The sequence below is a fragment of the Gallus gallus genome, chromosome 1, assembly GCF_016699485.2.
Source record: "Gallus gallus isolate bGalGal1 chromosome 1, bGalGal1.mat.broiler.GRCg7b, whole genome shotgun sequence".
Taxonomy (NCBI): Eukaryota; Metazoa; Chordata; class Aves; order Galliformes; family Phasianidae; genus Gallus; species Gallus gallus.
In genome coordinates, this window is record NC_052532.1 from 67,886,611 (window position 1) to 67,911,120 (window position 24,510).

The 24,510-nt window shown below is 38.0% G+C and overlaps 1 protein-coding gene across 6 annotated transcripts in view; it reads right to left on the minus strand.

Moving 5' to 3' along the window:
* Nucleotides 1-24,510, minus strand: part of ITPR2 (inositol 1,4,5-trisphosphate receptor type 2) — a 264,932-nt gene that overhangs the window by 147,245 nt on the left and 93,177 nt on the right. For all 6 annotated transcript variants that reach the window (XM_046904326.1, XM_015291441.4, XM_015291434.4 and 3 more), the window contains 9 exons: nt 15,161-15,354; nt 12,759-12,891; nt 11,769-11,826; nt 10,144-10,309; nt 7,462-7,635; nt 3,527-3,616; nt 3,257-3,382; nt 1,789-1,911; nt 130-330 (listed from right to left, as the gene is read on the minus strand). In XM_046904326.1, coding sequence (XP_046760282.1) covers nt 130-330; nt 1,789-1,911; nt 3,257-3,382; nt 3,527-3,616; nt 7,462-7,635; nt 10,144-10,309; nt 11,769-11,826; nt 12,759-12,891; nt 15,161-15,354 — 1,265 coding nt within the window. The remainder of the gene's footprint in view (nt 1-129; nt 331-1,788; nt 1,912-3,256; nt 3,383-3,526; nt 3,617-7,461; nt 7,636-10,143; nt 10,310-11,768; nt 11,827-12,758; nt 12,892-15,160; nt 15,355-24,510) is intronic.

Consider the following 24,510-nt stretch of genomic DNA (forward strand, 5'->3'; position numbering starts at 1 on the left):
TGATACTACTTAAAATTCTGAAGCTAGAATGCCATTGTATCCCACTGGTAATAAAAGAGGAGCAAGCAGTCTTCGAACACTAGTGTGTTAAAAAGATGTGAACAACTAACATACAAACCATAAACTTACCTCTGTCATTACCATGTCCTGGCATTTTTTCACATATTTGCCATCTGCTTTTACAATGGTCTGCAGGAAACGCAGGTATTCCACGTGGCGGCCATGGGTCTCAATGCAGTGTACAAAGTGCTGTACCACTCTCTCACTAATTTCATTACAAAGAAGGTAATTATTCATGAAGATATGCCGCATGGTTTCAGCTTCCAGAAGCTAGACAGCAATAAAAACAGTAGATTTATTTTGAGATTGAAAGATTCACAAGACTGTAGACTAGAGAAAAGCACACCCATAAATAACGACTGGAAGAATCCAGTGCCCACCAGCCCAGAGATTAACAAGTAACCTTAGGGTTACTTCAATTTCTGGATTTTACGATGGCATTTCTCTACCTTTTCTGAGGACTACAAAATGGTCCTAAGGTAGACATAAACAAAATCTATGCTCATGTGGAAGGTGAAGACACACAACACACTGTACACTGCCAGAGCACTCCGTAGGGACTTTGGTATTCAAGACAATTGAGACCACATCAATAGTATTCACCATTAAACTTGGCATAGAGATCCTCCAGAAAGATGCTTGCTTAGTTCTGGCACTATGGTTGATAGAGGAAGGCATTTCAGGCACGTGAATTAATGCATACACAGCCTGATCCCTCTCTGACAGCATATCTCTTTCCTCATTAATTACAGAGGGACCTTAAGGTTATTTTTGTTTCAGTGAATAGAATTCTTCAATAGGAGCAGATCACTATTAAGAAAGAGATACTGCTAAGAACCCAGTAGCCAGACTGTATACATTTTGGGAGCTTCTCCCACACTTTTATGTTTAGCATCATTTGAAAGGAAGTTTGTACCACAATATGAACAAAAGCACAGTAACTGAACTGATTGGAAGATCAGCTTTAAAAGAAAAAAATGTGTAAGAGCAAATAGGCTCCATACTTGGCACTTGAACTAACTGTGAATGTTGGATAGGAAGAAATCTAAGATCTACTGCCCCCCATGGAAAAGTATGCACCCTTCGCTAACTTCATAAACAAACAAACCAACACTTCTTTCAGTAATGTAGAGAGGTCAGAGGTCTACAGTACTAATATTCACACTCTTTCTAGAAAAAACATATTATGCTGACCTGCTCTGCCACTGAAAGAGGTGTCATTTTATACTTCATAGTTGTAAACACAGACATACATAAAGAGTTGGACTGTGACAAAGAGGTCTAATGCAAAGACAGTGATTAATAAAGGAAAAGATTTTATATTAGTTGAACCAAATGGAAGCACCGTTGACAAAAACGTGTCATGTTTTGTTATCACACAAGCTTCATGAAAGCATAATCACAGCATTTTCTTCCCTGACTTACAGTCCAGATGTGAGTCAGTTAGGATGAATGAGTTTTAACTCATCCTCATGAGTTACCGTAGTCAAGTTACACAAGATGCGATGATGTGACCCATGTTAATAGATACTACCAATAAATCCCATAGGTAATACTGTTTTATACTTGAAAAACAGCAACATTAAAAGCAATGACATAAAGGGCAATGATAAAGGAGAAATGATAGGAAAGAAAAGAGAAAGCAGAGAAAGCATAATTTAAAGAAATTATTTACTTAGCACTGTCATTTTTTAGCGATTCTATATTTATGTAAAATGACATACTTACCCCTGGAGTTAGGAATAAATTGAGATTTTTATGGAGGAGAACTTGATTCTGAGGATTTCCTCGGCAGAAATTCTGAAGAAAAGTGTGGGCTAGATTCATAACTTCATTCATCTTTTCATCGCTCTGCAGAAAGAATTGAGGAATGCTTCAGCTAGACATACCAAAACACACTTGATATATCTGCAGTATTCAGGATGGAACAAACCTGAGCCTTTATAGGGTAGGAATTCTCCCTCTGGCAAAAGCAACTTATCCAGTTTCCTTTAGAGTCCATTAACACTGTACCTTACAGTGAAGCTACTTGACCATAGGGAGACACAGGTAACAGCACAAACACTAAAGTTTCTAATTTGTTCCATCCAGTTTTCTTAGCCCCAGGTCTCATGGCTTAGTCTGCAGTTACCGTTCTTTTACGAATTTCTGGAACTGTGGGGTTTTTTTGGGTTCTACTACTAAAAATAAAGTAATAACTGCAAGACATAAAAGATAGTGAATTCAAAGCATCGTTTCCTACTGCAGGTTTATCATTTCCTAGTTTAAAAAACAAGTGGTAAGTGGCTTGATATTCAAAAGCACTCACTAGTCTGTAATGATTCCACCTTCTGAAAAGCTTTGGCTGTTACACAGTTATATATAAAATATGTGTGCATGTCTATGTCAATCACGTTAATGATCAAACAAATAACCTACAAAAATATATATGTCTAGACTCATTCAGATTTTATGTTTCTCTCATATAATAGTCAAACCATGATGTAATGAATCACCTATATGAACAAGCACTAATTATTATACTGAAGAGAGCTGAATCCAGTGTCTCTATCATAACATTAATGTATTACACTCGGGAAAATGCAGCCCAGAGGTTCTATCTCCTTTCAGTGCTTCATGTAAGATCTAAAAAGATACTCTATTTAAAAGCTCATCTAAATCATTCACTTATATGCTCACAGCCACTAAATCAATACAAATCACATTATTTTACGGAAAACCCAGAAGTAGACCTAGGTTAGAGGCTCACCATCACAGAAATACTGAAATGATTTCAGAATTGGTCCCTGAAAGCCTGCTTGTCCATTGTATGTATCTACACTAGCACTCATATCAGGACCTAATAGAAGAATTTAGATACTTCGCCAAGGGCTCCACTGAATCATCATTTATGACTGTACAATGTGTCTGTAATTCTAAGGTTTAATCATTTTAGAAATGGGATGTCAGCACAGTGATATACAGGAACCTAAAGCAGTCTATATTAACTCCTAATAAAACACATTTTGTGTAGAGTCATACTTAAACTTGATCCTGATCTCATTAGTATCAAGGGAGAGAAATCCATCATTATTTTATAGTTGTACCACAGTTCACAGAATTTAGCATGGAGAATTTTTCAAATTGATTCTGAGATCTTTTGAGACCTTCCTTTCACTGAGGTCATGTCCTTTACCATCAAAACCATCAGACCAACCTTTTCATAGGGTATCTGCAGAAGGTCCAAGACTACCAAGTGGGCACCCATATTCTTCAGCAATCGCTGCTGCTGATTTCGACACTTTTTGTTTTGAACACAAAGTTTGCTGAGTCGAACCAAAATCTGTAAACAAATAAACAAACATGTAGGCAAAAAAAAAAGGAAATAAAACATTAAATAAAAACATAAATAGAATATTTTAAAATAATTACTAAATCAATTTATCACACAAGTATTTCAAGCAAGTTTCTTGACAGGTGTACCAACCTCTTTAACAATGTTGTAGTTATTGCTTTTATTGCTGTCTATCTGGGGTTTTTTGGTTCCATCCTGTATTGGACTCAAAATATTTGGCTCCTGTAACAAAGAACATATAACAAGAATAGATCTACTGCATTTTCCTCAATATTAACTAATTATGCAAGGCAACAACAAGTGGAGAAACAGCATTATAGCACCTCACAAGGAACAGACTTAACATAGACAATACGACCCTTCAGTAACCATCCATAAGTTACTGTCCAGTGATTTAAAAGATTAACATTCACATCCTTCCCTCATTTCAAATTTCCAACACGATTTGAGACAATTATTCTATGCCCTCATGCTTCTGATCCTCCTAGAAGAGAACATACCCTCAAAACATTGACCAGATATAGGGAAGAATCAACTAGGAACTCAGGTACTATGAGAAGAAGAACCTTACCTTGCACGTGTAGCACATTTCCAAGTTTCATTTTATATTCAAATTTTCCTAATGTCTTAGGAATGAGAACCGGGCTAAAACAGATGTACACACCAATCGGAATGTTTATGGTACCTGAAAACTCTCTGAACTTTCTTAGCTGACTGTGAAGATTAGAAGTTCTATAAATTCCATCTGGTCTTAATTTCCAGCAGGGCAAGAACAGCTAGCTGAACCACTTGGCCATGGAAGCTGTTTATAACAGTGTCAGCACTGCTGTTCAAGCATGGTCATGTTGATCTATGCAACAACAGTGGATTTTTATTTGTTTAGGTTTGTTAGTATGCATGCTGCCTTCTCTCTGCCTGTTTGAATCAATACTTTGGAAGATATTTCAGGCTCTTTGCTATAATTAACCACTCTCTCCTGTTCTGGGACTGCGGGTTAACCAAGATTAATCTACCTGTTCCTTTTATCAGACTTCTTCCTCAATCAAAGTAGTTTTATAATCCATGTGAACTATACATCTTATCTGGAAATGCTGATCAGCATTAAACTGCAGAATCTATCCCTATCTCCTAACAAAATAAAAACCTGTTTATTGAACCCATAAGAGTGTTCCACAGATGTAGTTATCAAGAGCTAATCACACCACTGGGATACCACAGACACTCAGCTGCATATCTTGCCTTGTTATGCCCCATGATAGACATTCTCTGTCACGCTTTTCCATAAGGGATGGGAAGTCATAGAGCTTGCACTGAGAAAGGTCCTTCCTGAGTATTTCTCCCCACTTTTAGGATATGGGATTCAAACATTTCCACAACCAAAGCAAACTACTGAAGACCAGAATAGGAGAGCAAGGAAATACTAAGCACTTGAGAGTGCTGAAAGTTTATACCAGTTGAAACCTCTCCGAAGTTGTGAAGATGAGAAATTCTGTAAGTTCCACTGCACTGTATTCCACTTCCACCTATGAGTCCTTTTACTGAGACTGTATATTTCTCCTTCTCAGATGTGTGTTTCTGGTGCTACATCATCAAAGCATCCTCAAGTAAGAGGACAATAAAGACACATTTTTCATAGTCCACACTAGTCCATAGTCTACCCTAACTGGAGACAACCAAGTAAAGAGTCTTTATCCGCTTTTCCTAAGTAAGGCTCAGTTACATGAGATCAGTTTCAGCATTCCTAATACTATGTGATACCTAATTCATGTCTGACTTAACTCCAAACACTCTACTATAATTCTGAACTCCAATTCCTATCAAGATGATCCTGCGTAACTGCAAGGTTTATTGTTCTGTTGCAGAGAACTCTGGATACTTTGTTTAGAAAAACAGGGCCACTCTTCCAAAACTTCTGTTTCTGTAGTCGTGTGATTGCATGTAAAATGAACAAACAAATCAAACACCTCTAGCCCAAAGCTATTTAAAAAAAAAGAGGGTGAAAAAATGATCCAAAAATACTTGGAAGCCCCAGAGTAAAGAAAAACACATGATTTTTTTTAAAACACAGTGGTCTTGCAGTGTGAAGACAGAAATGTGGGCTTAACATACTGTTCTGGAATGTAATTTAAGCCTTTGTGCACACTTCAGTTTTGCTTGGGAGAAATTAAGCACAAGCTAATGGAGCTTATTCCTGAGGACCTACAAGTTCATCCACCTCAGTACTGAATATTCAGGACTTATTAAAAAAAAAAAAAAACAAAAACATGGGATTTCTCAAGATATTTATCTGCTTGAAGCTAGTCACCTGCTTCATACATTGTAGGTTATGACCAGCACCTTACATCTTAACTCAATTAAGATATCAAAGAGAGAATTTACTATATAAAGTAGTTTCGCAAGGTAAAAACATTTCATGTCACTTAAGGAATAATTTATCAAGGAAAGAATAAAGGACAAAATTCTGAGCTACTGTATATTAGTGCAGCTCTCATGGAATTATTATCAGATAAGCTAACCAGTTATGCAGACTATATATTACTGTTCTGATACAATATGCTCACAGACCTGTCAGAGATAATACTGCACATCTACTGAAGCAATGCTAATCCATACAGACCCACTGATGTCTAATGGGAAAAAATACTGAAAACATTTCACTTAGAGATGCTTTTGTCTAAAGCACATTGCTTTGAATCCTCCTTCCTTGAGTTTCCTCAACATTAGAGCTATCTGTAGGAATAAAAGGATCTTATTACACTTCAAAAATATATTACTGCTTAGAAGAAACAAAAAACCAAAAGACATTGTAATATCCTGCTGCAATTCTGTACCCTGTCTTCCCATTCCATTTTCCATTCATTAAATATATAAAGGACCATTTTCTTTCCTACTAGAGCTAATCTTGAAGAAAGAAAGCAGGAAGTTGCACCCACTTAAGTTCATGAAGTCTTTCTTCCTCCCCAGTTCTGACACAACTAAATTCAGTTACTTTCTATCAAAGACTAAGACCTGCACTGTCGCAAGAAATCAGGATTATCCCATGAAAGACTGGATTTCCCCCCTTCTGAAGCCACATAAAATCTTCTTTCCCATCTGACAAGTCTAGAGTGTCTTCTAGGTATCTGTAATTATTCACTGTCTTCTCAATGGCTCCTACTCTTCCAAAATACACCAGCTTCCCAGTCCTCTATAATCTACACTTGGCTTCCTACATTTTTGCCAGTGGAGGAAAATCTACTAGGGAAGAAAGTGATGTGTCAGAAAACTACTAGGAAAGTGATGTGTCAGAAAATCACTTACACTGAAGAAAGTGACAGAGCAGAAATAAATGCTGGGGGAAGAGCCTGCTCTGTCTACTATTATGCCACAAACCTCAACCAGAGCAAATCTTGTAAAACTTCAAATTTCCTTACAAACTCATAGTGCAGTTGGACGATTATTTAAGGACTTCAGCTTTCACACACAAAAAAAAACCCCAAAAATTAAAATAAATGAACAAACAAACAAATAAAATCAGGTATTCATGGTTCCAGATTCAAGTCCAAGAGTCTTTGAAAACACAAAATTCCCCAGGATCTGGAAAATCAGAGGTTAAAAAAAAAACTGTTCACTTTAAAAATCTTGATTTTCTTAAGTTAATGCCTGGTTGAGAGTAGGCTTGCTAAGAGTGTTTGAAAATGGGCACTCAATTGTGCTCCTCTCTCCTAGCTTCAAGAACAGATATTGCCTGCTCCTCCTAGCAAGTCAACACAACTCCCAAGATGTGATTCCTACATGACTTCCATTATGCCATACATTATGGCTTGCTTGCTGGGCAGAAAGGAAGGCAGCTCTGTGAAGTAAGAATGCAGTTACTGAAAAGAGTAGAAGTGAACGCACTGATAATGTGATTCAACACACTGATTTAAAAAACTTCTATCTTCTATTCGGTTTAATCCTAAAGCCCAGACAGAATATTGGTCACTCTTGATTTGCTATTTTGATCTACCAAATGATTAATCTGCAGTTGCTCATCAAACTACACATTCATATTGAAACAATTCTAGCAGCAAAGGCATTAAACTCACCTCTATTGGCTCTTCTCCCCCTTTGGTTTGATTATCGCCCCCTTCTCCACTCTCATAATTACTGCTTTTTTCAACCCACAGTTCAGATTTTTCTACAGTCAGACGCAGTTGATCAAGATCAGCCTTGATTTGCTTGTAGTTATCAACATCTTGATTAGACACCAGCAACTGAACCTATAAATACAGTAAATCGTAAGGCTATTATAGCACTAGCACTTAACCTGGGAAACTCGCTTGACAGTTTCCATTCTAGGACCCTGATTTCAGATGTTTTCTGTAACCTTCCCTGTGAAATTAAGATGTGGCATATATGGTGTTTTTAGCATCCGTTCAGTAAAAACCTACAGCAGAGCTGTGGTTGCCCAAAGCAGGATAGCTATAATATTCACATCATTCTCCTTCCTTCCTTAATACACTGCAAGACATTTTCAGCACAAATACATATTCACAAGGCCTTGAGCTCTCAACAGAGTAAGCTCTGATGCCTTGATGATGATCCTCATGATATTAAAACAATATGATTTGAAATAGCTTAATCTATCAACATAGTACTAAGAAAAAGAAAACAAAGAAGAAAACAAAACAGAAAAATAATGATATGTCAAGGAATCAAGAGATACGAAGAAATGTCAGAATGGCCAGCAACTTAATGATCATCATTGTAATCAAACAGTGAGAAATACTGGATCTTTAACACCGTTAGTCCAGTTAAAAAAAACAAACTTGTTTGAATAGCTCACGAACCGTTCAGGCTCGAACAGTTCCCACTGAGCAGCTGCATCTTACTAAGTTTAATTGCACTTTAGTTTTCTTGTACTGCTCAAATTGTCTATTCCTGCTTTTCACTGTTATTTCTAGTTCTTTGTTTTACCATCATCTACACACTTCCTTTCTTTGTAATGCTCTTTGCTCTCCCAGGATTGTTAATGAAGATGATATACCAAAAAATACAGTAATCTTCACGGTAAACCAATAGGCACCATTAAGAAATCTTGCTTGTTTAAAAGAATACAGTCACGTGGCAGATAGGAAAACTGATAGGAACGCTGAAAAAAGAAATCATTACTTGCAGGCAAATATTCACTACCTTGTAATACAGAATTTTCATCTTCTTCTCGTAGCTTGGTAAACCCTTGTTATTTAGCAGAATTTACGAATGTTGCTCACTCACAGATATTCATATTTCAGGTTCTCTATACTCTTTTTTGTGTATTTGCCAATTAGCCTTTTCCTTCCTTCATGAAAACATGTTAAGCTACTCAAATCCTTGCAAACCTGGTAATTATAGCTATTTATGCACCTAATCTGCAAGGCCTAACATTAACATCCTGGTGGGAGGCCATTATGCTACACTGCAAAAAACATTAAACAAAAGCTTTCCAGGTCTTTATCATTCATCTGTTTTTAAACAAGAGAAGCCTCCACATCTTACATAACAATGAGACAATATGCTAGCAAACTCCCAAAATAAACATCAGATGGTCTTAACAACATATGCTATAGGGTTACGTAACAGAGATGGGTCTGTTATCTAGCCCCATGACATCAGATTTCCCAATACTAATCCCCTGACACATGGAGCATGCACATGCAATGCCATCAAGACAAAAGAGTAAAAGCTGAAGACAGATTTGGCCCTGTTACTGGCTTTCTGTTGTTTGGGCATATCTGTATCATGCAGTGGATGCAAGGACCCCATGCAAGGACACCTGAATTACAGCTAGAACTGAAAACACCGCATTTATAGCAGTACTGCTTTACATACAGTTTAGGTAATCCTGGAGACAGGAAAGTCTTATTGCTGACACAAGTACACCGCTTGCAGAACATAAGCTACTAGCTCTGTCTCTGAGGGATCACTACATGAAGTCTCACTGCGAGATATCTGCGACCCAGCTGTCACCATGGACGTAGATTTTTCAGTTACAGATACACAACTAGAACATGCACGAGCACATATGTTCACCTCTAATATAAACAAAACAAAACAAAAATTAAATTTGGGACCCTTAAGAAAAATCCCTTAAGCATTGTCAAATCATGAGGGGTGCTCCAAAAGTAATGCCTCCTATTTCATTATGCTGGCCCACGACATCAGAAACAGATGCTGGTGTGACAGCAGGATAGGTTGAACCTTCCCACCAATACTCCATTACGTTTTGTTGCCACGTGACAGATGGCAGCAGAGGGGCAATATGACTAAATGGTGTCTGACATGGAAGTGTGTATGAAGCAACAGTGTGTCACTGAATTCCTCCATGCAGAAAAAAATGACACCCATTGACATTCATCAGCACTTACTGAATGTTTATGGAGACCAAGCAGTGTACGTGAGCACAGTGAGGAGGTGGGTGGTGCATTTCAGCAGTGGTGAGAACAACCTGAAAGACAAGCCATGTTCCACATGGCAATGCAGCTAGCACAGGTTTTTATGAATGGCATGTCTGCTGTTGTTTCTCACTGGCAAAAATGCATAGCTAATGGTGGTGACTATGTTGAAAAATAGAGTTTTTTAGCTGACAATCTGTTCTGTCAAGTAGAGTTGTATTTTCCATAGAAACAAATAGGAGGTATTATTTTCAGAGCAACCAACATACAAACAGCAAATCAGGCAAAAAAACCCTCAGTCTTTGGGAAGACTTTCCCCACAGTTCCCTACAATAATTATATGCCCACTGATACCTGTTTAAATGCTTGCAGAACTTCTGCTCTCTGGCTGAAGTGCTTAAATAGGAGATGCAGAGCACCTGAGAGCAAAGGAGGGTAGTCATGCATGATGAGGTGAATGAGGACTCGTAAAAAGGTTCTGCCCCCTTCATCATCAAGCTGAACCGCATTCTTTTCTTTTCTTCAACAGATATGGGGGGAAAAAAAAGACCAAATAAAGTAAAATAATAAAATCTTTTGACAGAAATATGCAATAAACGTACAATCTTAATTCAATACAGCTCTTACAACCAAATCTAATATGCTGTGGGATATAAGTTATAAATGCCCTTTTAATATATTTTATAAGTATTTAAATCCTACATTAACACGCTGTTTTGGCAATCTTGTAGCAGAAGAGATATTACAGAATGAATGTAAATATGTATGAAATGTGTCAAATATTGTGATTAAAATCCATATTGCAAAAACATTCATTTACGTTTTAGATAAACTGCACCAAGTTCATTCACAGTTCGAACTAACTGAAGTCAATGGCATTTTATCAGAGATTAATTGGACCCTATCCTTTTTAATCTTTCCCTTTTCAGCTGATACTAAGATTTCATTCAAAAAAAAAAAAAAGCTCAAAAATTGTGGGAGTTGAAAAAAGCATCGTATTTACAATCTAGAGCAACAGAAATCAGATTTATTTAACATATCAAAGCAGAAATAATGTTTCCAAGAAACCATTCAGTCTCTCTGTTCATTTTGAAGATGCAGATGCCATGGGCTATGTGTTGTTTTACATTATGAGAGTTCAGGGAAAGGAATGGAGGCATTGCTCTCACTGGTGAAGACTGAAAGCACATTAGGGACAGAAAGGAAAGATGAGAAATCCTATCTTGAGGATCTCTGTCCCTAGCTCCAAGAAAATCTTTCAAGTCTGAGGCCTTGTCTAAATGGGAAACATTTTTACTGGTATAATTATAATCGTTCCAGAAAAGTTAAACCAGTAGAGTAATAAGGGTAATAATTCTCCAGTGTGGATATTTTCTGTGCTTGTTTTTTGTTATTGTTGTTCACAGCATAGATGAAAACACTTCCAAAACTTTGCAAGCATCATCTGTGATCTACAGGCCTCTGGTGGTCCAGAGATTATGGCAAGTGGTCCACAGTTGATTTGTGGAGCCACATGAAATAGATTATTTTTTATAAAAGTTTCTCAGTAATTTCAAGACAAGATGCAACAGTAACCCACTGATCCAAGAAATTTGCGTCAACAGCCATAAAATGTACTAGAAAAGTGCCTATCTCTAAAAGCATATTATAGAGAGAAAAAAATAGTGTGGTTAAGTCAAACACACCTGTACACCATTCCCCACCTGTCTTTGGGAACAAACTTTCTACCAACGTACCAACGCTCTTACAACTACAGATCAAGAGGGTTGTCACCCCAGTCCCTCAGCAAGTCCCACCCACTGGCCAGTCTGTTCAAAATCCAGGCCTTTTCTGTCTGTGTGTAGGTTACGTAATAAGAATTAGCCAAGTGAAGAGAATGGGGTATGAAAACACATACAGAATCAAGAGACATTGTCCATAGTAAGTATCAGTGTGAAAAAAAGGATTAATATAGACAGGTAAAACTTCAGAGATTATACCTGCCAGCAAACATGGTTTCAGCCTGAGCTGCAATTTCATCTATGTCTGGAACAATTGCTGGAAAACAATCAAAATAAAAATTTGTAAAGAACACTGATGTTCGTTTAACCTGCAAGTTAAAAAGAATTCCATCTTTAAAATTGGATGTTATCAACTTAAGGTCTAACTGCATCTCTCAGCTAGACAAAATTCCTTGCATGTAATGGAAAAATGAAAGGGGAAGAACAGTAGGAAAGAACTAGAACATACAGCCGTTATATTATGTTTTACTACTACTTTGGAAGAGACAAATTCTAGTGATAGACTAGATCGACATTGGCACTGTGTCACAAATGACACAGAATGTGAAAATTCTACATTTTTTGTTAGATCAGCCAACCTGTACAAAGCAGTAAAATGAGACACATGACCTTTACAATATTCATCATGAGCCACATTATTTATCGCACTATTATTCTTCCTTAGAATTACTTTAATATACCTTACTACTTAAGACTTTAGTCTTTCTTAGCCACACCGTTATTGCACATCACCTCCAACTAAATTCTCCCTTACCTGTAGCTCATCACACATACAGCTGTCAGCCTTTTAAGTACCACTGAATGCACCACAACTCTCCCTTGGAAAGCCACTCAATTCCCATTCTACATTCACCTCACTTAAAGCTGTCCTCATCCACTCTCAAACATATTTTCAAAATCTGTGTGCTCTGCTACACTTTTCATCTTCCAGTGTTTTGGGGAGTGTACAAATAAGAGAATAAATTGCCATAACAGGAAAAAGGAATTACATTTTAGTTAGTGGAGGACAAACCAGCAAATATCTCTTTTTGTGGGATTTGTTAAGACTTCCATTTTATCACAAGCTTTTCAAGTTCACTGACACTCATCTTTTTGGTGCAGTTCAGTTTATTGCTTACTTGAATATTTGGAACAATGCAGAAATTTACACAGAATTATTTTACATTGCAATACAATAGCAATATTTACCTGAGGGAATCCCTGATGCGTCAGGCGGGGAGGTTGTAGAGCTATCGACGTTCTCATTGTTTTCCCCAAACTCTCTCTTATAGATAGACAGCATATAGGATATTCTATAGTCCAGTCTAACACTGAGAATAAACTACAAGAAGTTGTTTAAAATCAGACTTTTTTTTAATAACATGAGTTTAGGGTTGTGTGTGTGTGTGTGTACATGGTTATTATTATGATAAATACATCCACTATGCGAAATGAATTAGTTATATTTATTTCAGTTTGCCATGACTTCTTCCCCCCACCTCTACCATCCTGAGATGTATCAAACACTGCCCTGCCTACAGATGAATACTAAGAAACAAATTGACTTGTCTAGCAGCACCAGCACGCTGCCTTGTCCTCACTGCCTACAAGCCAGATCAATATATCCAAACCCAGGTTGAAACAGATTATTTCATATTTCAGTCAGACATCTGAGGCCTCGTGGAGATAAGAAGTGGAGTGGGGCTGAGTGTAAAGATGACAGGCTCAAGGCTCACCCACTCAGATGCCTGACAGATGTTTCCTTTTAATTGTTGGTGCCTTCAGCAGTGAAAACTGAAACTCATACAGGAAAGATCCTAAACCAAACCTGTAAGTGCTGCTTTTAAAATGTAAAAGTGAGGAAAATAAGTTGGCTGGAAACAGAAGCATCACCTGAAGGACTGACAGATTTCTACATTTCAACACCTGACTGCTCATCAACTGAGTTGCAGTACTTCCCACACATATGCTTTTATCCCACAGTAAATGTAAGCGGACAATGGAAAAGGTTTACAATTATTTAACGTTTCTGTTTCAGTGGGGATAAAAGTACATATATTAAGTTACCAAGACTCAGGTGACAGGTGATGACTTAGCAAATAGTGCCAACTTGTTTCTTTGATCTGTAACTAGTCATTCAAGCTTCCCAGACCCTCATTATTGCAATAGGATTTCACTCATGTAACTAGCGCCATCTATGCCGTCTTGAACCAAATAAAATGTTAGTTAAAGAAACAGTACCTTTTCATTAAAATCTTCTAATAAGAAACAGAAAATAGGTAGGTTTACTGTGATTCCATGATCAAGTTACCCTGTCATTACAGGAGCAAGATTTTTACAACTACACATTTCCGCAGTCCACATGTCACCTAAGTCTATCAGGCCATCTGTTTAATTCTGGTTGATGGTAGTACAGAAACCGTTAAGTAAAAATATGTCCCTACTTAAAATAAGAGGAACAATTACTATAAGCTTAATATTTCTTAAAATAGAACAGTCTTAACCGTCACTGTACTAGCTATGTATGACAATACAATAAATCTTGCACTAGATACGCTGTGGAAGAGGAAAGGTTGAGACAGAAATGTGATTCTTTTTCCTGTGAGTAGACAGGGAACCTACAGGAAGAGGCTGGTGTCCTGGAATCATTCTTCCATGCATCAACCAATAGAGCAAGACACATAGAAGGAAACTTACACAGTCAGCAAATCAAAGGAAACTGACAAATAGGACACATGAATGCTATTCTTTAGGAGGTATCACTTCGTAACACTCTCATAAGCCTTAACATCCCACATTTATAACACTCCATAAGCCTTAAGCCAGAGCAGATCTGAAATTAACATATGCAGTATTGGAGCCCTAATAATTGGTAGCCTTTCAGATGACAAGTAATTAAGGTAATCTGAATCATTTATAAGCCTTCAGAACAAATGGAATCCTTCAGAAGTGACAATGGTACCAACAGATCAGCAGGATTTACAGAAAATACTGAAAAACTCTTTCAGTGCTAAGTATTTCAAGAACTGGGATGTGATATGCAGAACAAATGTCTGCCACTTTACTCATTATTAGCACAAAATGAAAATTGTATCTCAGGAGGCATGCTAGTGTCATACGACTTGTCAGTTCAGCTGGGAGAAAATGGTAATTGAGAATACTCTGTAGGCAGCTAACAGTGGAAATCTGAAAACAACTTCAAAATGGTATGACCTTGCATGACCTCGGTGGATCTATATCCACTCAAATACTAAAGTCAAAAAAAATAAGCTGTATCAGTGTAAAATGAGTGCTAATGAAACTGGAAACGCATACATTGTCTTCAGAAAACATTAGTGAGGTAGCTCAACATCCAAGTTATGTGTTGTCACAGTTACAGTGATAGAGTTTCTATAGCATCTAGTTCCTTTGGAGGTGTAATAGAGTGAGGACCACAACTGTACAACTGGTCACACAAAGTAGTGTTCTCCCTTATATCAAAGTGTTATTCGCATAACGAACAGCTCAGTGAATAGTAAGAACACAGGTTCTGGAGAACATAACTGCCATTATGTAAGCAAGTGAATAAATACAAAATGATTGCCATTTAACATTCCATTGATGATTATTACCTGTAAAATCTCAATGATTTTCAATTTGGTGTCCATTACAATCACATCTTCATTCTCTGAGGTGGTGGCTTGCTTGCTTGGGTGAATGCTTGGCTGTACATCAGGGACACTGATGGGAAATATAGATCCTCTGCTTAGTACCATTTGGGTCATCATCTCTCCTACACCATGGATGGTTCTCATAACATTGTTTCCTATGCATTAAACACATACACATATATATTTGCCATCAGTGAAGCTTGATTGTAGATATATGACACATAAATCCATGCTGTCAAACTCCTTTACATTCTTAATTGGCCTAATGAAAAACAAATCCTCAAATCCTCATTAAAAAATTAGGAGCATTGATTCATTCATATTAGCCAGTGGTTTTGGGACAATTCTCTTCATCGATTTTACAGGGGATTGTTGCTTGCAGGTCAACAGATGGAAAAGACATAAAAGCTTTCAACAGCCCTGTTAGTGTGCTCAAGGAATCATAAAAAGTAGAGGAGGCACACTATCTATACCTAAAACCATTTCTGAAAGAGGTTTGTTTAACCTATCTGTAAGAATACTTAGGTGATACATATCTCACATTTTAAAGCATCCCTAAGCAAGCAATTTCAGTATTTGACAACGTTTACTGTTAGAAAACATTCACTGATAGTTCATTTATATCTCTCATCACTGTAATTTATGATCTTGCTCTGTAGACACAGTGGAGGAGTTATTTGCCATGCCTACTCCCACTGATGTCTTCACCTTGATGACTGCTCATAACACAAAAGCTTGATGGTAAAGACACTCTTGGTACTACAGAAGCTTGAATTTCTTATATGTCACACTAACAGATTAGAGAATTGAGGCTGTGCAAGTCTGATTAAGCTCTGTTTCGTCCAGATCTCTGTGTGGTCCGGATAACAGGACACACATCAGACAACTCACATAACTAGCAGGAGAAAGACTAATGCAATGAACACGGTAGAAGAATCTCAGCCAAGTCTGCAGCTACTGCTGGGTATGCATGTACTGTCTCTACACAGTAAGACATGCTTATGGATGCTTCAGCTTGCTAAAGCTCACGATAAATATGATGAATCCCATTACACAAGATGACGACCTGGACAGCTTGAAAATCTGTATTCATTCACTTTTGCATATGTGTTTTCAAGTCTCTACATATTTATGTGCAAAGAGTTAGATTCTGATTGATTGTTTGTTGGTTGGTTGGTCTTTTTTTTAATCCTTTGGCTTCCAGAACAGTCGTTCCCTCAGTTTACAGGAACATCTGGGAAAAGCTGAGAGATGGTTTACTTTCCCCATTCACTCTCACTTATATAAATGTCCCCCTTCAAAAAAGTCCCAAGAGAAGGTCAGGGCCAAAGGTTGTCCTAAAAGTTAAACTAGTATCTGTAATCACAGTGCCCTTTGTAAGTAGTATCTGGAAAAAAAATGAATTCTACACTGATTTGGCAAAAAACAAATAAGTCCAGACAGATTACAACAGTACCTATCACTGATGCCAGTTCAACAAACTCTATCAAAAGATACTGTGTGTTTCCATAGATTACACTTTTCCTACAGTGAATTCCAATTGGAAAAGCATCTCAGGGAATCAATGACTACCTTCTTGCAAAGGCAGAGAGGTTTAAGAATATGTTACCTACCTGCATTAAATAGTTTTCATTTTTGCAAAGCATAGATCTGAACGAATGGAAGAAAGGAAGTGAATAATAGCATCTCTTTGCAGAAATAGGGCCAAGACCTAGACTACACCAAAAGCAAACAAATGGAGAGGATGTAGCTCTGCTGAGGTAAGCCTGAATAGTTCTCATATGTCTTCTGTAACTTTTATTCACTATGAATTGCCAAGTTTTACTCACAATGCAGATACTCTCTTCCTAGATAATATGCTGTAAAAAGTTAAACTATATTTTATTTTGTTTGCAATATCCTCCTCTTCTGTCCTTCTTTCTTCAATTAATAGAGCTTAAGTACTGCATGCAGGGAAAGGAGATGCCTTTAACTTTGACTTTAAAAGGAAACACTCAAAGAATTTGCTCCTTCAAAGTGAATGAGGTAGATTAGTGTCTCATTTGAGGTCTCATTTGGCATCCAGTCTGGTGTGCAATCAATGTGAATTGGTCTTTTGAAAATGTAACCACAAGGCTCTACAAAGTGGGAAAAATGTCTTTCTGACATTGCAGGATGTTAAGAAAAAAAACCCTTGAAGTCAAAGAAATGGCTGAATTCTCACATTAGGAAGGCACAAAGTTCCTCTAACTGACTAGAACTGTGTAAAGCAAATAAAAGTGATTTCAAATAGCGTCCCTGATGCAAAATGAAAATTGCCCATTTACCTTTCAAATCAAATTAAAAAAAAACAGAATAAATTGTATGTATGTCTTTCCCTCTCTCTCTCTCTCTTTCTCCATCCCCTTTCTATCAGAATTCTAAACATTAATTTTCACTGCATTCATTACACACATGTAAAGCTAGATTACTAAATAAAGAACCTTTAATCCTTAGAAGGGCCTTAGTTAAATTGACTTTTTGTACCTTCTTCATCTCCAAACTGTGATACAAATGATCACATTCAAATCATCCTGTCCTTAATGCTGACTGATAAGTTCATCTGAACACAAAAAGATGTATAGGTTGTGCATTTCCTTCATAGCCTGTGATATTCTTGGCTCTAAATCTCACTTGGGAAGACATCATCCTCTCATTCACAATGCAGATCTAAAAATCTCTTCCACAGCAGTTATACAGAGTTGAATATAAATAGAGGCACTGCTATCTGGAAAGCTCAGGAATTCTTTACAAAAAATAACGTCATTGGGGTTTACCAATTGACAATTAAACCACTTAATTCTAAACCCAGTCAAAAAGATACTCTTCTAGAAAATTAGACAAAACTGTAGTTTGTCCTGAATAAGGTAGAAGAGTTTTGCTTTATCTTAAAAAGTTCCTGCCCACCCTTCAGGACTAAAATCTACTCAGTATACAATCAGCAAAAAAGGTAGTCAAGTTAAGTTTTTTGTACAAGGAGTCAGAAAAATCTGACTAATGGAAAAAAATTACAGGTAACACTCATGATAGGCACAGATACTTATTCTTCCACAAATCATGCTCAAGAATAGCCCCAGTCATCACATTTACTCACACCCACCGCAGCCCTGGTCTCTCTACCACTGTAGGGTAGGAAGTACTCAACTCTCTGCTTAACATTTTAGGTACAACTCATGTTTTTGAAGAAAACAAGCTGGGATTTTGCCTGGGGCATTCATCCTGCTTATCTGACTGTAGTTACTGGGTTGCTGAATAGGCTACACAGGGGATGAGAAATCCTGTTAAGGGATTTGGATTCCTGTGTGCCTATGGAATTAGTCAATCTCCCTGCATTTCAGGACAACTTCCATAAATAAGGAGAATACCGAGAATACCTTCTCCATCTCTAAAATGGACACCAAGAGGTTTGATATGATAAAGACTGGGAGAGACTCAGCTAATGTGACAATGGAGTCTAGAAAAGCATTCGGGAAATAAAAAGAAATGAGATGACTCCTGCCCTTTCTCCTTAACAGTGGAACATCAGTGGTAAAAGATGGTACAAACCAGCGAGTGGTAGCTATGAGGCAGCTTCCCAATAGAATCTGTGACAAGGATAAAACCTCTGTCCACAACACACCTTGACTATTGACTTCACATGGCTGATGTAAAGAGCTGGAGACAAAAAAGTAAAGGGTTACAGTAGTACTTATCTATACTGTGATTTCAAATTGTATTTCATTAGTGTGTAGAAAAGGTTATTAGTAACAGAAATGTCTACTTAAGCTAGTTTAGTATTTACAGCTGAAGTGAGTAGTGACTCCGTGTTGCTTTATTTCTCTCAGTAACATCAGTAAGAAAGGGTATTATGGCTAAACTCATTTTGGAAAATTTTCCAGTAACCGTATGATATTGACAAATACTATTTTTAATTAACTGAGAGTAGACCTGGGGAGAACATTCTCAGAGTGAAAATAATAAAGCAACCAGAGCAATTCAGCATACTTTTCAGTCAAGATATTTCAACAGCTATGTTCTGTAATGTTCTGATGAAATGTAGCCATCTCTTACAGCCGACAGCAATCAGACAGCAAATTTACACATGGGTATGAAGCAGTTGGCTGGGTCTCAACAATAAGAGGAACTGATCTATTCTTTGAAAGAAGACACAAGGATCGTTCATGTACATAAAGGTAAGCAGCAGCTTCTCTTCCAAAAGATCCCCCAGTAGGTCAACATTCATATTGCTCAGTGCCTCTGTCCTCCGTTGGAATTCTAGACCATATTAGGTATGAATTTAAATCTGTCATTCTTAAACACACAGGGCCAGCAGCACTCTTGTTAATGAGTTGTTCCTTTTTGCCACACTGTTGTCTTCTCTTTGCTTTAACACAGTTAAACACAGCAGGAAAGGGTGTGAGTCTCTGAGGTAAGACATACAGAAAAGTTATTGTGGCATAACAAGTGACTGACTGCATACCAGAGACAAAATATACTGGCTCAGTAAAAGATGTTTAAGTTTTTAGTACATATATCCAAACCAACAGAGCTCTGATCTCAGCTCCAGAGTGTTTCCTGAATACCAACACCCAAAGAAAAATTAAGTTACTGCCTCAGTTAGTTAACTAAGCAGAAACTGGAGAAAAAAATAGATGTGATCACTGATTACTTTTGCATGTACTTTGCTAAAGATGAAGTAAATAGAAGTCTGAGCTGTGCCACCTTTATCCTGCTGATCTCCCTCATTTGTTGACTTCTGTGAGCTCAAGGTACTGACATTCCAACATGTTTGAGAAGGGTGGCAAGGAGAGAATGCACATGGAAACACTGTAATGTGCTAGTCTGGAAAAGCAGCCACAACTCTCATCAGCGAACCATTGCAAAAATATTCAGAGCTGTGGCTGACCAACAGAAGAGAGCTCCATGCAATCCCCATGCCTCTTTTTTCTTCCTCTCTGCTTCTCCTTTGACAAGATAAGTCCGATCTCATGAACCTTCCATAAGCAGTGGAACAAATTAGAAGTGCCTCCTACTGAATGTACAGTCCCACAAGGCTTGTCAATGAATGAGTGAAATCACTGTATGCACAAGTGGTAATTTAAAGAAGTCACAGATTGACTGACAATGAAGTAAGAGGAAAGAAGAGAATGCTTGTCATGTTCTGAAAAGACAACCATGCATCTCCTTTTCATTACTTTTTATTACAGTGATCACAACTTCCTAATGAATATCAGTTTCTGTCACAAAACTGTAGCACATAATCTCATACAATTTAGCACAACTGACAACACAGAGGCCTCTCTGAGAAAAAAGACTTCTCACAGGAGTCAATTATGGAAAAATAGATAACAACCCCCCAAGTAATCGAAATAGTGGATAATTTGACACTTCATTTTCTACATAAACATACTTTCTTGATAAGTCACTTACTGGCTGCAAGAATTCTAAAAACAAAATATGAAAGTAAACAATTTGTGATATAATACAGTATAGATGGTGAGAGACAAAATGCCATACTCAGACAGAAAAACAACCGTCAGAGACAGTTTATTGACAATTCTGCTGGCTTTTCTTTTGATTGTTTCTAGTAAGTCACTACACGGCATCCTCAACTTGTTCTCAGTGGACAAGTATCCACAGCATTTTAGGTACTTCACAAATAGTAAAGAGAAGCAAGTGGTAGATGAATGTGAATAAACAATGAACTGCTTCAAAGCCTGGCAAATAATCTTAGAGTGAGTAGTGCCCTATTTCACAGATGTTCCCAATACATCAGTGAACTGATGTGCAGTCTTATTTATTTAAAAATTAACTGTACACACCAGATCTGGTCCTTAGTTGCCACAGAGGGTCAATCTACTCTTACTAACATTGTTCAGTCTTTCTCTCCTACAGATGTAGAAAAGATGGATTCCTACAACTCAATTTGCAGAACTGCTCAGCTTTTTTTAGCTGAAGTGTTTTTCTACCATGCACATCTCCCTGTGAAAGGCACCTGTATTTTCAAAAGTATTCTAACACCTGACAGCTCTCATTAGGAAGTGGAGAAGCTGCATATTTAATGCTTCTAGAAACTAAGTAATGAAACAGGAGCTGATATACAATGGGTTCTTCACAAAATCTAGTACTTAATGGCCAGATAAAGATAAATATACATGTGTCTAATGCTCCAACAACTCTTCATTAACCCAACCAACACATGGTTCAGTCTTGCATACATAAATATGGGGGAAAAAGGAGACAAGTCAAATGCTTCACAAAAAATGTGACATTTTTTCCTATTTTCTCTGCAATTACAAAGTTAGAAAGACAACTCCCTGATCTCATCAAACCTGAGCTTCACCCGAGTAAGACCAATGAATGATCAGATGCTTCAACTTCTTGCAAATACCTCCTAGAAAACACTTTAAGTTCCAGTGTAGCAGGACACAAATCAGAGAGCATGTGCTACTACAAAAGCCATTAACTCCTCAAACAATCAAATGCACAGGCTGAAGGGCTGCAGTGAATAATAAGTGGCCCTATGACCCCAAAGGTTTCCACATACCACTTGGAAACGATTTCTCTTCTGAACTTGGGGATGGCTTCTAGACCAAAGTAATCCCACAGGATATATAAGCTTCCAATAGAAAAGAAATCAAGAGACTCAGTAGACTTTGAAAGCTATTTTCCCTTAACAAACTAAGCAGATGGCCCACCTTCAGTTCCTTCTGCTTTCCTCATCATTCCCAAAGGAAGCTTTTGGCTAATGTTCAGCTGCAGCTTGAATCCCTAGATACAAAGCAACATCAGTCCCATCTGTACAATGTATTGGCAGCTGCAAGAACTACTTTATTAGAGGATTTCCTGTTCTACTTTCCTGAAGCTTCTTCCCACTTGCCAAAAAATTCTACAGGTCTGAAAAAATCCTACACAATCTTCTAATGTCCCTTCCAAGCACCTCAATGTGAGAAGAGCCTTACCTCTCTATCTTGATCAAGAAATGTTGTTGCTGGGTTCTAAGGAAGATCTAGACAGAGGATATGGCTAAGTTATACCTGATATGATTTAAAAGCTGGATTATCTGCATCAGCTGCTATCTACCACCATCTTTCTGCAATAAAAACCCCTATCCCCTATTGGACTGGACGACCTTGTAGGTCTTTTCCAACCTTGGTGATTTGTGATCTTGTATCCCTCACAGCACACCATTCATTCAGAGGTTATTCAAGGCCCAGTTAAGCCTTGTATGGCAATACAAAGAGACCTGGCCTTCCCCTCAATCAGCTTCCTCTGCCTTCGATGTTGCTTAAGGGGAAAGAGAGGAAAGACAGGAAAGACAACAGCTTCAGAAGGGTGCATTCAGATACCCCTCACTATTTACAGTCTGATGTCCATTAGCACCTACCACCACCCAGATTCCCCACTGCCAGACTGACCACACCTATTCCTGTTTCCCCCACAGACATCAGCATAGTTAAGCCAGGCCCACTTCTTTCATTAGAGCCTCTGAGGCCTCTGTCCCCATTTGCAATCCCATGAAGCTCACTGCTACATTAGGCAACATCTGGCCGGTTGTTAAAAGTCCAAAACTTTTACTGTCATTAAAGTCAGTTCTCAGTACAGTCGACCTTGTATCAAGCTGTGCCTTGGTGTCAACACACTCAACCAGGTTTTAAGACAATACTTCTAACAGCTTTCCAAGTGACTGCTGACACAGGAGCCCTGACTCCAAGTGGGCCTGACTGTGGATTTCAGCAAGACCTACACTGTCTGTCCACCATTAGCTTTTCAAAAGTTTCAGTGCCATCTTAAAGCATGCAGCAATGCCAGACTGTGTGGATCCTCTGGCAGAGAACTGTATATGCAGCACTGCCTAGATATCAAGAGCTAAATTAAACACCCAGTAGAGCCTTGGCTCTACCTTTCTTTGCCTTTGTTGATTTGTCTACACTGCTTCATGCAATTTAATTTTTTTGTTGTGAAAAGTTATGGCCATTTTTAAGACATATAATAGCAACACTTCAGTACCTAAAGGACCACATTTTATTTCAAACCCTTTAGAGTTATATATTATTTGCCAGAAGCATTAAGCCTTACAGCTCTGTTTGTGAAAGAGGTATTAATTTTTACAGGTTTTCTACAGCATATGCCCATAAAGACTGCAGAACCTATCATAAAGAGGCCACGTATCACACTTTATTTCTTCATTATGCCATTTATCATCGCTCAAAAACTAGCTGACCTCGGGTGAGCCTCACAGAAAACCTAATGCATTACGTTAAGGGCAGAAGGTGAGGACACTTCTACAGTTTATACAGCCCTCAGAACTAATGAGGAGAAAAAAAAAAACACTATAAAAAAAGTACCAATATCCAATGCGCATACATTTGCTATCCAACCCCTGACTGAACCTGGCCACCTCAGCCTTAACTGCTGCATGTCCACCAGCCTTTCCTTTTAGCATGCAAACTCACCACTGCCTGGTCATGGCGAATCTCCTCCAAACTTCACCTTCTCCTGACATTGCCTATCCCCAAAACCAGTAAGCAATGTCAAAAAAAAAACTTTCCTACCATGAATATTATGGGAAGGAAAGATAGAAAAAGGTACATACATCAGCATGCTTGCCTTGATGGTAAAAAGCACCATGGGAATCAAGCCTTCTAGCTGAGTTACAGCTGTGACACAGATATCGATTCCTAGAAGAGCAATGGTCTCTGAAATCACATTAATGCACAAACCTCATGATGAGAGTAGGAATAAAGAAAAAGAGAAATGGTCCATGCCAGAGAAACTCTCAGACTGACTTCCCCTTTGGTCTGATCATACTCTTCACTGACTAGCAGTTGCTACCCTACAGACATCAGTGACTAACACAGCTAACCTTCCTAAGGGTTACATTTTTTTTTCATCTAACTTTCTTTTGTAAACTGCTGGCATAAGTTATTACTCCAGTCTGCCAGGCAGCTACTGCCTCATTAGCTTTGCTAATCAAAATGTGCCTCAAGAAGATACTTCAAATTGTTAACCAGACAAAAGAACTGTTAGCAGACACAGACACAAAGCTGAGAAACAATATAAACTTTCCTGGTAGTCCTGGATGAAACTTGGTCTTTCTTGATACAGAGGACTCAGAGGCACAGTAGAAATGGCAGGTCCAACCTTGTTCTCAATGCTGTTCTAGTAGAAGACTCGACAATAGTTCCCTGATATGCTGATATACAAGTATAGAAATGGCAGCTCACTACTGCTGAACTCTGCATGAGAGAGAGAGGGCTTCCCCATCCCAACCCATCAAGGTGGAATCCTTTAGGTGGTGAATCATAGGTGAA